The sequence below is a fragment of the Daucus carota genome, chromosome 5 (genome assembly GCF_001625215.2).
Source record: "Daucus carota subsp. sativus chromosome 5, DH1 v3.0, whole genome shotgun sequence".
In the NCBI taxonomy this organism is placed as follows: Eukaryota; Viridiplantae; Streptophyta; class Magnoliopsida; order Apiales; family Apiaceae; genus Daucus; species Daucus carota.
Genome location: NC_030385.2, coordinates 12,091,819 through 12,105,273, shown reverse-complemented (window position 1 = coordinate 12,105,273; position 13,455 = coordinate 12,091,819). Strand labels below are relative to the sequence as shown.

The following is a 13,455-nucleotide window of genomic DNA, read 5'->3' as shown; positions in this document are numbered from 1 at the left end:
AGAGGCTGTTCGGAGAGGTTAAGGAGCTCTGGAGTTTGGATATGGGTATGGGCACCTGTAAGGGCAACTATGAAATCATGTCTGAGGAGGAGTATGAAAACTGGCTCTGGACTGATGATGAAGAAGAGGAGCAGGAGGGGAAGATCATTGAAATCACTGACGATGAGGATGCTGAAGCTGTGAACATGCTAATGGAGGGAGTTGGTCAGGAAAGAATGGGAGGCCGCCAGTAAGGGGTTTGCTGCGATGGTTCGTCTGAAGGCCCTGTCATCTGTCGGAGGGGTTTAATCAAATCTAATTATATTAGTATTAATAGTATTAAGTTTAGTTTAATTACTAGTTTAAGCGGTGATTAGTAGTTGTTTTTGTGGTCTCATCCAGTTCATTCCCTATGGGTATGTCCTAATTATTGTTGAATCCTGATGTGGAAGATTGGAACCCTAGAGCAAGTTGGTGAAAGCTCTAGGGTAATTTTGCCCCTATTATATTAATGAATCGCTTTCAAAAAAAAAAAACTGCTTGTTGCCTATCATCTTGATACTCCTCCAACAGTGAAATATATATCTGTTGTTCGATTCTTTTTAATGAATATTCATATTTTAGAATATATTATTGAAAATTGGATATTTTGACTATGCGTTCATCTAAGAACATAATTAAACATTTTTTGTTAAAACATTGTTTAAAAACAAATATTTTAACTGTAAATTAAATATTCTGTTGTAAATGTCTCGAGGACGTAATCAATTACAAAACCTTTGATAATCAACATATTATTTACTAATCTAACTATGAATAAATTACTATGCTAGATATATTTACACATATTAACTACAAACTATTAAATATATGTATTAATGAATCCGGTCGACATATCAATTATATATCTAATCAAGAGCTCTTGAACCCCCTTGCGGGAGGTCGGTAGCTCGACTCCCCACGTGTGCCTGTGTAATCAATTAACAAAAAAATAAAAAATATACATCTAATTATTAATTCGTTAATATTTTAGATATAATCATGTTTATTAATTAAAAGATACGATATATATATATATATATTAATGATATAAAGATTAATAGAAAAATTTTTTGTGAATAAAATGTTGACGTTGGACTATTATAAATTTAAAAAAAAATCAGATACTCCCTCTGTCCCATTTAATTCTATACGTTTCTTTTTCACTGCTTACACACACTTCAATGCTCTTATAAAATATAGTTTTATAATTTATTTTGAAAATTTTCTTTTTTTGAATAAAAGTATAACATTCGAACTTTTATACAGAAAAGAAAAATCTTAAAAATAAGTTATAGAACTATATTTTACGAAAGCATTAAAGTTCGTACTGCGTCCCCATCTCCCAATGTATACAACTCAGGGGGACGGAGGGAGTAAGTGATACGAATAAAATGGTAGGCCGGGGGAGTACCGACTAACACTTAACACAAGATAAGATTGTCAGTATTGTTGACCCTTGACCGGGAATGGAGATTTAAATTGATTGGCTTGGGTCCCGGTCAGAATCCGGATAAACTCGCAAACATGACCACATGCATCAAGTGGGCTGGGCAATCCTCCGCCAACATCATTAAATATGCATATTCGAGTAATATCATGGCTTTCGCTGACCACCTGGATACGGTATATTGTTATCCTTTTGCCTGTCTCTAAACGGCGTCACTGGGATTACTACTGTAATATTTTTCCAGACGGAGGACAAAATATGTAATTTTGTTTTTTTTTATGATTTTTTCAGATTCTAATAATAATAAAATCTGCATGTTCTTAATTTGAGTAAATAAATTAATTTGTTAAATCAGAGAAACTATGTAAATTGTTTCGTGTATCTAAAAGTCTGGAATAAAATAATTTTTTTAAGTGATAATATTAAGTAAAAATATTAAGATTCAAATGAATATGATAATAGATTAATAAATACGAAATCAAAACAAGATAGAAAAAATTAATAAAAGAATTAGCATTTTTGAAGAGTGTACTGTGAAATATGAAGCCTAATGCATCTCCAACAGTTGTGATCCAAAAATTCAAATTTGGATCACCAACTGATCCAAATTCTGATTCAAATTTCTAACCAACTCCAGCAGCGTGATTCAAATTCTGATCCAAATTATTTTTTTTATATTATATTACATAAATTTTATATTAAACTATATAATCTTGAATTTAATATTTAATCATTATTAACTACTTATATTATAATTAATTAATTAATTTAATCATTTTTTTAACATCGATCAAAGTATTTAAATTATATATTTAATTGCTAATATTATTAAACAAAATAATGTGCTTGTTGATTTCATAAAAAAGATGAAACTCAAGGATCCCAAAATGATATGAATAGCTACGAACAATATTTTGATTATCTTGGAAGAAACATAAATAATCTGTTTGATTAAATCAAAATTTTATTTATCGTACTGTTTTCTAGTCATTTCTAGTCATTTCTACTAAAACATTAATTTTATTAATTATTAAATATCAATTATTATTAAATGAATATTAATAATCACAAATTAATTTTAAGTCCGATAAACGAAAGATTCAGAAATATAAAAATTATTTTTTTATAATAAAGTAGGTGATCTAAATTTGGATCAGTAAATAGTGGTGATCCAAATTTGAATATCATTTCTGAAAAAAAATTTGGGTAATCTGGGGATCACAGCATGATTAAGAGATTTAGCTGCAGTGTTAAAGAAAAATCACCCAATTACACATGTAGTTTCGTGCATCTGTTCTAATAAAGAATATTTTTTCTTGTATATGTTTAAATTAATAATTAATTCTTATACATTGGTGAGGAAATTTGAATACTAAAATTTTCAAATTATCTTAAATATTATGTAATATTGAACAACATGATTATAATTTATATTATACATGCACTCCAACATGTATGAGCGACTATATAAAATTTAAAATCAATCGCTTAATTAAAGTTTTGTATTGAACTTCCATATAATATAGATATTATTAATCTAAAATATATTTGTAATTTTGGATCTTAATCCTAACTTAAAATAATTTAAAGATATATTTTATAAATTACGATTCAAATATAATATCGATGCAATATGTAATTTGGGATCCTGTGAATTGACTGAACACACTCTGCAGAGGATACGAGATCCAGATTTGTGAATTTTGTCTACGATATCCTGATTTTATACCGACAAAGAAGATTGAGGGCCTCGCTCATCTTAAAAAATTATTTATTATCAGGAAATAGTCATAAGAGAAAATTGAATTTAATTCATTAATTTAGATAATTAGTACTGCAATTAATAATTTATTAGATATAAAAGCAAATAACATACTCTTTCCTTCTGCTGAATTCTATACTTTTATTATTTGACACGCATTTCAATTCTTCTATGAAATATATTTCTATAATTTATTTTTAAGATAGGTTTTTCTGAATAAAAATTTAATAGTTAAATTTTGAATCAGAAAAATAATTCTAAAATTAAGTTGTAGAACTAAATATTAGAGAAGTACTAAAGTACGTGCCCCCTAATACAACTAGGGGGCGGAAGGAGTAGTTTTTTTCTTTTTTGACATTTTAATGGTTATAATTTAAATATTAAATATATTCAGAAAAAAATAAATTAAAATAATTATAATAAAAATTGAAAATAGGTGACTAGCCTCTCCATGACTAATACTCTAAATATCAGTATCCTCGTATAGCGTAGCTTTGTAACGTTTTGTTTTGTTATGATTAAATAATTATATTTAATGCTAGCATCGCGTTCTGTTAGGTTCAGTTATGTTAATCCTAACGCAACGTTATATTGTGTAGCGTTTTGATGGGTTACAACATCAAGACACTACAAGATCTAGCGTTTTCATTTCAAAATTGAAAACGCTAGATTATCAGACGTTATAACTGATATTAGCGACATCTTTTAAACTCTTACTTTCAGAATTTACGGAATTTAAGATCATTTTTCTAGCATATTTGACTTATAATCATAAATCAATTTATAAATCGACAAAACAAACCGCTGATTCTGGACTTTTAAGGCCACAAAACATCGGCCATGTATTCTACTTTATATATCTCACGGAGCTCGCCAAACTTGTGGGTATCCAGCCGGGTTTGAAATGCGGGCTTATGAGTTTATAAGTTATAAATATTTATTTGTAGTGTTTATATAAAAAATAAGAAGTAAAAAGGTGAGAATACTTGTTTTTATTTTATGCATTCTGCTTATTTGCTAAACATTTTAATTTTTTATAAGTCTCAAGTTGTTTTTAACTTCTGCTTCACTTCTTTATTTTAAACAAAATGTACTTATTTTAAAATCACTCAAAAGACCCTATTATTTATATGATCCGAAAATCTTCGACTAGTCTTGGATAAACTTTTATAAGATATTTTTATCAATTGATTAGTTCTGACTTGTCCGGTCTTATACCTGCACAGCAGTATTATTTGGTTGTTTGAATTTTCTTGCAGTTCTAGAAATAAAGCATGGAATACAGCAAGGCTACTATCCAAATTAATCGATGGGTACAGCTACCAGCATTGTTCAAATTTTCCATTATAAATACACACCATAGTCCATAATGCACTAGAAAAAAACCTTATCTAAAACATGGCTTACTTTTCTCCCCTCACCTTGACAATCTTACTTTTCTTCATCCAAAGAATTGATTTTTGTCATACACTTGTTCCGGCAAATGAAACCTTCAAGTTCGTCAATGAAGGAGAACTAGGCCAGTACATCAGTGAATACTTCGGCGATTACCGACCTCTCGACCCCTTCACCTCCCCATTCCAGCTTTGCTTCTACAACCAAACCCCCACTGCCTTCACACTCGCCCTACGCATGGGCCTGAGGCGCACCGAGTCTCTCATGCGCTGGGTCTGGGAAGCCAACCGGGGCAACCCGGTCGACGAAAACGCCACGCTCACATTCGGCCCAGACGGGAACCTCGTGCTGGCCCGGTCCAACGGCCAGGTCGCATGGCAAACATCTACAGCCAACAAAGGTGTCGTGGGCCTCAAGATTCTCCCTAATGGTAACATGGTGCTTTACGACTCCAAAGGCAAATTCTTATGGCAAAGCTTCGACACGCCCACCGACACGCTCCTAGTGGGCCAGTCACTCAAGATGGGCGCTGTTACAAAGCTCGTGAGCCGGGCTTCTCCGGGTGAGAACGTGAATGGGCCGTACAGTCTCGTGATGGAGCCCAAAGGGCTGCATTTGTACTACAAGCCCACCACCTCTCCCAAGCCCATCCGGTACTACTCTTTCTCCTTGTTCACCAAACTCAACAAGAACGAGAGCCTACAGAATGTTACATTTGAGTTTGAAAATGAGAATGACCAGGGCTTTGCTTTTTTATTGAGCTTGAAATACGGAATCTCGAACTCATTGGGTGGGGCCTCCATACTCAATAGAATCAAGTACAATACCACATTGTCGTTTCTCAGATTAGAGATCGATGGGAATGTCAAGATTTATACTTATAATGATAAAGTGGATTATGGTGCGTGGGAAGTGACTTATACTTTGTTTCTAAAAGCCCCTCCTCCTTTGTTCCAAGTAAGCCTAGCTGCCACGGAGTCCGAATCCTCTGAATGTCAATTACCCAAGAAGTGTGGTAACTTTGGGCTTTGTGAGGAGAGCCAATGCGTGGGCTGCCCAACCTCTAGTGGGCCGGTTCTTGCTTGGAGCAAGACTTGCGAGCCCCCAAAATTATCATCTTGCGGGCCAAAAGATTTTCACTATAATAAGCTTGCGGGGGTGGATCACTACATGATAAAGTACACAAGCGGGGATGGGCCGGTGAAAGATGGTGATTGTGGGGTGAAATGTACAGGAGACTGTAAGTGTTTGGGGTATTTTTATAACCAGGACACGTCGAGATGTTGGATAGCGTATGATCTCAGTACTCTCACCAGAGTGGTCAATGCCACGCACTTGGCCTACATTAAGGTGCCCAATAAGTGATGCCTTGTTTGGACCTGGCTATATTTAAAGCTTGCTGCTCTCGAGTTTTTCAGCCGACAATAATGAATGTGGCATAGCTGTTGTGACACGTTATATACCTATAATATCTTGTGACAAGCTACTCACCGAAATAAAGAACGGTTTTTGTGTGATGTGTCCATGAACATGTTAAGCATTAAATTTTATTATTTAACTCATTTTAATTAGCTACTATTTGATATTAATAGTGGATCTCCTATATGTATAAAAACTCCACCAATCAAAACAAGTTAAATACATCAAATTTCAATACACATTAATCAAACCCAAGAAAGAAATGTATGCGTTGAATATTTCATGTTTATCCCTTTTAGGCTTTGTCTTTTACCCATGCACTAATTCAACGAGAGGTTAATATTATAGGATTATATATTCTCTTTGTAATATTTTTTTTTAACTCTAAATATGGATAATTAGAAGTATATACTTGTCTATAATCATATTTAGTTTTAGCGTTCAAAATAAATATAGAGTAAACTTCAAGTTGTGGATAAAGTTTACACCGATTTTCAAAACGTTGGCCAGAGTTTAAAATTCTCAGAAAGATGGTCAAACTTTGGCTCCGCTTTTCAAAAGTGTGGCTCCGTTAAATGTCACTAAAGGGATTAACGGATAGAAGAGTAAAAATGAGTTCCAAATTCTCATAAAGGTGGCCAAACTTTGCTCTGTTTTTTTAAAAGTGTGGCTCTCATTAAGTGACATTTAACGGGAACCACACTTTTAAAAAGTGGAGCCAAAGTTTGACCACCTTTCTGAAAATTTGGATCTCTAGCAAACATTTTGAAAATCGGTGTAGGCCAACATTTTGAAAATCGGTGTAAACTTTAGGAACAACTTTGAAGTTTACTCATAAATATATGAAATTACTGGGAATTAAGGACCGTTTAATTTAGAATTAGTTTCCTTTACAATATTTGTTTATAATATTTGGTTGAAAAAAAACCTCAACATAAATCTTGCACTTATTCATGGTATGCTTATGCTTAATTTATTCATTTTATAAAATGTCTTGAATTATTTTCAAAGTACAATTTTAGTTTCAAGATGTCGCTTAATACATTTCATTTAAGCTAATACGTCTCGTGTAAGCACAACCATCTGATGACGGTGAGTGTGATTTCATTGATAACGTATAATTTTATATATGATAAAAAGAGAATATAGAAATTTATAAAACAAGATGAATAGAATAATTAAGTTGGAGGGAATGAAAGTGATGAAATAAAATATAACACAATTTGAAAGACACTACGATATGTGATGTAAAAATAATGTTTTATTATAATATAAATCCTTCTTACGTATTATGAACTCATAAAAACTGTCTATCAATATTTAAAACTACATAAAAATTTATTTCGATATTTTTTAAGTTATAGTCCAATTCTTTAATTTTTATGTTAATATTACTTTTAAATTGAAATGTCTATAATATAAAATTTAATTTTTCACTATTGGAAAAAGTTTCAAACTACCTTCTCAACAATTTGGAAATGTTGTTTCAATAGCTGAATCTGATTTCATCACTTAATAAATATAGAACAACTCATATTTTCATCAAAGCAACTACCCTAAGATAACTAATTATGAATAAATTTATAAAAGTAACTAAACCCTAAGATAACTAATTATGAATAAATTCATAAAAATAACTACCGGTTATGGATAAAGTTGTAAAATTATTAAATCCTAAACCCAAAAAAAAAATGTTTGTCCTTATCCAAATCAAATAGAATTTCATATATTATGATTTGTGTTTTTCGGCCTAAACAAGGTCCAACATGTTATAATTTCAAGTTTATGGATTTGTGAACGCATGTCATGTTTTCGTCTTGAATAAAGACGAAACAAATAAAAACACTTATTAATTCATTTCTGATTCGGACGAACAAATCAAATATTATTCCAACAATTACGTAAAGTTTTATTTATATATATACACATTTAGGGTGTTCTCAAATAATCAAAATCATTCATAATACCCATATTTATCCTAAAAATGTTTAGGATAGCCACAAAACGAAGTGAAATAAAATCTCAAAAGGATCCGGCCCATCATCCCTCGTGTGTCTCGATGTGAAATAGTCTCTGTACGCATACAGCGAGAAACATGTAATAAAGGGAAATTTAACTTCCAATACATTACATACCTATATATGCATATTTTCCATCTCTCTCCTCTCCCTCTGTATTATAACTACATATTCCCCATCCCTCTCCTCTCGCCTATAATCTAAATCTAGGTTTGTGTTCTTCACTCTCGACGTTTACATGCATGTATAAATTTCATATTCGCATGTGATTATTGAATTTAATGACGAAAATTTTGAACAATTAACGAATATGTTGTGGTCTAAATTTGGTGATCTTGTTTATTGTACGTGTGATTATGTTTTTAGTTATGAAACAGTGTATAATTAAATCAAAAAATAAGAATGGTAGTTATGTATTGTCATGCATTGAGTATTGTTTATTGTACGTGTGATTATGTATTGGTATTTACAGAGTATTGTTCTGATACTTGTGATCAAATTGGGGTCTATACAAACTTTAAATTTCGCCTGCAAATTTATTTACTGTTATCTGTTTGGCCTTTTATTCCCGTATCAAAATGCATTGTTGATTGTTGCTTGTAGAACTGAATATTCATCGGCATGTCGGAAAGAAGCCAATGGGCAATGCTAACATACTAACAACATTTTTTATCATCTAGAAAGCATTAAGCTTAAATTTTAATGTGAATATTGCGTCTTCGGGTAGAAAAACGATTTATTATAAGATTTTTAGCTTTCGGCTGAAAAAACCGTCGGTATTATATATGTTGCCAACAATCGTTGGGCCTAGACCAATTGCTTGTATTTAACTAACCCCTTTTGATTTTTGTTGTATTCTTATCTGGTTTATAACATGGACTTCTAATATTCGACTTTACAAGTTTTCTTTATCAAGCCACATGTTGATGGATATTCTTTGTTGATTGTTCTCTTGAATTTTAATCTTTCTCATGATCAAGTTTGCGAAGATATTCACGAAGACATGAAACTTATCATTTGTTATATATGCAAAACCTATCTGATTGCCTTTGAGGACCTCGTGGAAGTATCAGACTTGTATTTTATTTTTTTTGCTAGCACTATTTGAGGAGTAAATAGAATCTTAGAATCCTTTTGTGAGAAGGCGAAGTGGTGATTCATCCTTTCAACTTAGGATTTATACTTTGGTAGCTTGTATAATGTCGCATTGGTTCAGCCTACAAAAGTGATCTATTTGTCAACCTTGCTGAAAGTTGCGAGTATAGTAGTTTATGCTTCACTTTTACTGCAATAGGATTTCAAAAATAATTTTTTTTATGTTTTTTGTCTATCCTCTATTATAAGATGTTTTAGTCTCAAATATTAATGCATCTCAAAAGAAATTCATGTCTGTTTAATGACATGTAATTTCCAGTTTTAATTAATTTATTGGTCATTGAACCCATTTCACAGAATGGATCAAAAAGGAGGGCACACACAGCCCCAGGTGCCAAACATAGTCAGTGCAACTCATCTCCCATTTGGCATAAATCAGTATGACTCTAATCAAATAGCAGGGACTCCTGGTAGGGGATCAGTTGTAACGTCTGTGGGGTCTGTTGGGTCTACTGGCCCTGCTCCTAGTGGAGCACAGTTGGCACAACAACAGCTAGCTTACCAACATATGCATCAACAGCAGCAACAACAATTGCATCTGCAACTTCAATCTTTTTGGGCAAATCAGTACCAAGAAATTGAAAAAGTTACAGACTTTAAGAACCATAGTCTTCCCCTTGCAAGGATCAAGAAGATCATGAAGGCTGATGAAGATGTAAGAATGATATCAGCAGAGGCACCCATTGTATTTGCCAGGGCATGCGAAATGTTCATATTGGAGCTGACTTTGCGATCGTGGAACCATACTGAGGAGAATAAGAGGAGGACACTTCAAAAGAATGATATTGCTGCAGCTATTACTAGGACTGAAATTTTTGACTTCTTAGTAGACATAGTCCCGAGGGAAGATATAAAAGAAGAAGCATTAACATCAGTGCCAAGAGGTCCAGTGCCTGTTGGAGGGCCTTCAGATTCATTCCCATACTACTATATGCCTCAGCAGCAGTCCCCACAGCCTGGAACTTCTGGGATGATCATGAGCAAACCAGTTATGGATCCTGCTCTTTTCTCGCAACCACCTCACCCCTTCATGGCTCCTCAAATGTGGCCACAAGCACCACAACAAGCGCCACAACAAGGTCCACATCAGGCACACCAGCAACCACAATCACCCTCAGATTCTTAGTGTTTGAAGCTTAGTATTAATACTAGAATGTGCATGTTTTTCTGTATGAAGTCATTGACCGGTTTACAAACTATATTAAAGATTGCACCAGGTACTTACGAACTAAAAGCTACTAGTCTTATTCTTCCTTTTTTCTGGATTGCCTTCTCTTTTTTTAATGTCTAATTGCTACAAATTTGTGTTTGGTAATATATTAAACTTTATTGTGTGTTTTCTCAGTTTCTCTGGGTCCATTTTTTTGTTGTTTCTTTCAGGGATATGATATCTGCCCTTGGTCTATAGGGATCAAATGACACTTTGGTTACTGGCAAATGCTTCGAAAGACAATTTTTATTTAATTTTCTCACATCCAGTTATGATTTTGCCCTTAGTGGTGGAACCTGGTGGTCCTCTGACATCCTCAGGAAAGGACCGAAACAATTTATTGGAACAACCAAAGAAAAATAAGAAAGTAGCAGATGATTCCTTTGTTGCAATTGGCACGGATAGCCCCTACGCTTGGGCCTGATGGGAAAAGGTGAAGTTTAGACCTTCTTTGCAAATGTAATAAATTAGATAATTATTGTGCTTACAAGTTGAAACAAACAAAACTCTGAAGCATTTGCATGAAAAGTTTTCGGTACGATATAGAATCACAAGTTTAGACATTTTCTAAGCTAAACTAAAGTCATTTGATTACAAAGTTTTGATGGTCGAGCAAAACATTTACGAAGACACATAAGGGCTCGAAGCTACCATGTATTACAGTTCATTCGAGAATCCTATAAGTTCCGAAATTACAAGAAACTGCTTGGGTTTAACAGAACTCTGAAGCTTAAAAAGGACAAAGAAGTTCCTGTCAAAAGTTCTTAGATTGCATTTCAAATGTTTGTGGTCTGTGGATACCTGCAAATTATTCTCACCCTTGTGACCTCACTCTGATTAATAATACTTTCCTGTCATCGTTAACTTGAAAACTGAATTATCTTGAAATTGAAAACTAGAAGACTAATTTACACAGTTGAGAAAACTTAATTGGAATTTGTAGTAGACATGTACTACTGATAATGGAGGTAGGTGAAGGAACAAACATTAAACATGATACAACATATTGGTAATGATATGAAGGCCATTCTCCTTTCATCAAAGAACAAGGATTAAACATTATCTTACATAAAAAACACCATTAGAGAAAAAATAATAAAGAAAACACTAAGAATTCAATATGTAATTTATTCCAAAAATTTGATTTAAATTCTTTTTTTGTTAAGTAATTTATATTCTATTTTCAAATTAATTAACCTTTCATTATAGATTATAATAAAATTCGGAGAAAGTACGATTAATGTATATGTCCCAATATCATCTTGGCACTTGCAATATCCCACTCTTAAATAATCACATTGTGTATTCAGACTCACATTTTCGTCAAATGCAGATATTTTATGTTAACTGAGAGTGGTTTTGACCGGATTGTAGCAACTCATAAAAAGGGGAAGAAGAAATTGAAGAAGAAACATGCCTAGACTTGTGTGGTTATAGTGGTGTTATTCTCTGTGATGTTGACCTTGATTACTCTTGGTATAAATGATGAAGATATTGAAGGCTTGAGTGAAGATGATTAAGTGATTATTGTAGTTATTGTAATATTTTTCGTTAGCTATTTGAGTTGTAATTGTTATACTCAAATATATAAAGACCTGTTTTGTGATCCAGGCCCACATAGATGATGAAGGAAAACTATTTTACGCTGATATATTCAAGATTGGGCTGGATATGACCCCGCACAGAAGGACTTCCAATGAGGGCACGCCCTGTTGGTTGGTAGGGAACACATTTGGTTGAATTTATATGAAGATGGTCTACACGAAGATAAGAAGGACATGAGGTTACATATTGTGTTCAGGGGGACGCCCTTAAGCATATATGGAACCTACTGTTGATTGTAGAAGACTCTACCTTGTATTCTAAGGAGTTGTCATTCTTGGGAGGTGGAGGATGAAGATTAGAGAAGAACTTGCTCTGTAGTCTGAAAAGTTGTCTTTATCGGGGAGCTTATGGTACCTTATCGAAAATATACCTTAGAAGGCTCTATCTCTATAGTCTGGTTAGTTGTCCTCATTAGAGAGTAAAGACGCGCCCTTGCATTGGGGTAAGTCTTGGGCTGCTCGAGAGTCTTCAAGGCCCATGACTAGGCCTCATCATGTTGGGCCCCTTTCCAGAAGACGACAGAAGGGAAACCGAATCCAAGTAGGTTCCTTAGGAGAATAGAACTAGGTCTGGCTAGATCCTCTATAAAAAAGGGTACGTAGGCACATTGTAGGCATCGACAATTTTTTAGAGTAAGAGTCTTGTGAAGAAAACCCTAGTTTTCTTTGCAATCACAAACCCTAGCCTATGATCCTTGCCACATCCACATACATCATCACCACATATTCTGACGAGTAACCGCCGCATCAGATCTTGATTCAGATCGCGAACCTCATCTTTGTTAACTCTCAAATTTCTTCATCAACAAATTGGCGCTAGAATGAGCCTTGAGTGTTCTCCAGTGCTTGTACTCGAGCGTAAGCGTCAGATAAGGGCTTAATTACTTGAGCGTTCTAAAGTGCTTCGGCTTCGGCGGGCTTAACTTGAGTTTTCACAAGTGTTTCAGCTTCGGCGTTAGCGCCAGGGCAACAGAATCCACTTCTTAAACACATGCATGCAATGTTTACAAGGCCAGCTCCTTCATTGTCTCCCTCAGCTGTATTAATTTAAATTTAATAATGTGTTAGGCATCAACTTAACAACACTGCAATTCTTGTATACAGAGAAAAGACATATACTACTAACTAGACTTGCTTGTACTTTCAGCGGCCACTTCCGAGTTAATGAGAAGAACAAATGCAACTGACAGACCAAGCAATAGGGAAATTTTTAAACCCATAGCCATATATATTAAATTGATTTCGACTTCGTATTCTTTAAGACTCAATGAAATGGTGTGTTTCGGTCTCTATTTATATACTTGAAAAAATTAAATTAGTCTCTAGGATGAGGAAGATACCACTGGCGGATCTAGCTCCGAAAATAAGGGGGTCGTGCATAAGTCGTTCATAAAATGATAAACAAGTCATTAAATGTTTATTAA

The 13,455-nt window shown here is 33.7% G+C and overlaps 2 protein-coding genes across 2 annotated transcripts; both read left to right on the top strand.

Moving 5' to 3' along the window:
- The first annotated feature begins 4,601 nt into the window (after positions 1–4,601).
- On the top strand, positions 4,602–6,142 carry LOC108223777 (epidermis-specific secreted glycoprotein EP1). The gene has a single exon (XM_017398195.2). The coding sequence runs from the start codon at positions 4,629–4,631 to the stop codon at positions 5,988–5,990; it is 1,362 nt and encodes a 453-aa protein (XP_017253684.1). The 5' UTR covers positions 4,602–4,628; the 3' UTR covers positions 5,991–6,142.
- A 3,373-nt stretch (positions 6,143–9,515) lies between these two features.
- LOC108221342 (nuclear transcription factor Y subunit C-9) lies at positions 9,516–10,343 on the top strand. The gene has a single exon (XM_017395225.1). The coding sequence runs from the start codon at positions 9,516–9,518 to the stop codon at positions 10,341–10,343; it is 828 nt and encodes a 275-aa protein (XP_017250714.1).
- Positions 10,344–13,455: the final 3,112 nt, after the last annotated feature.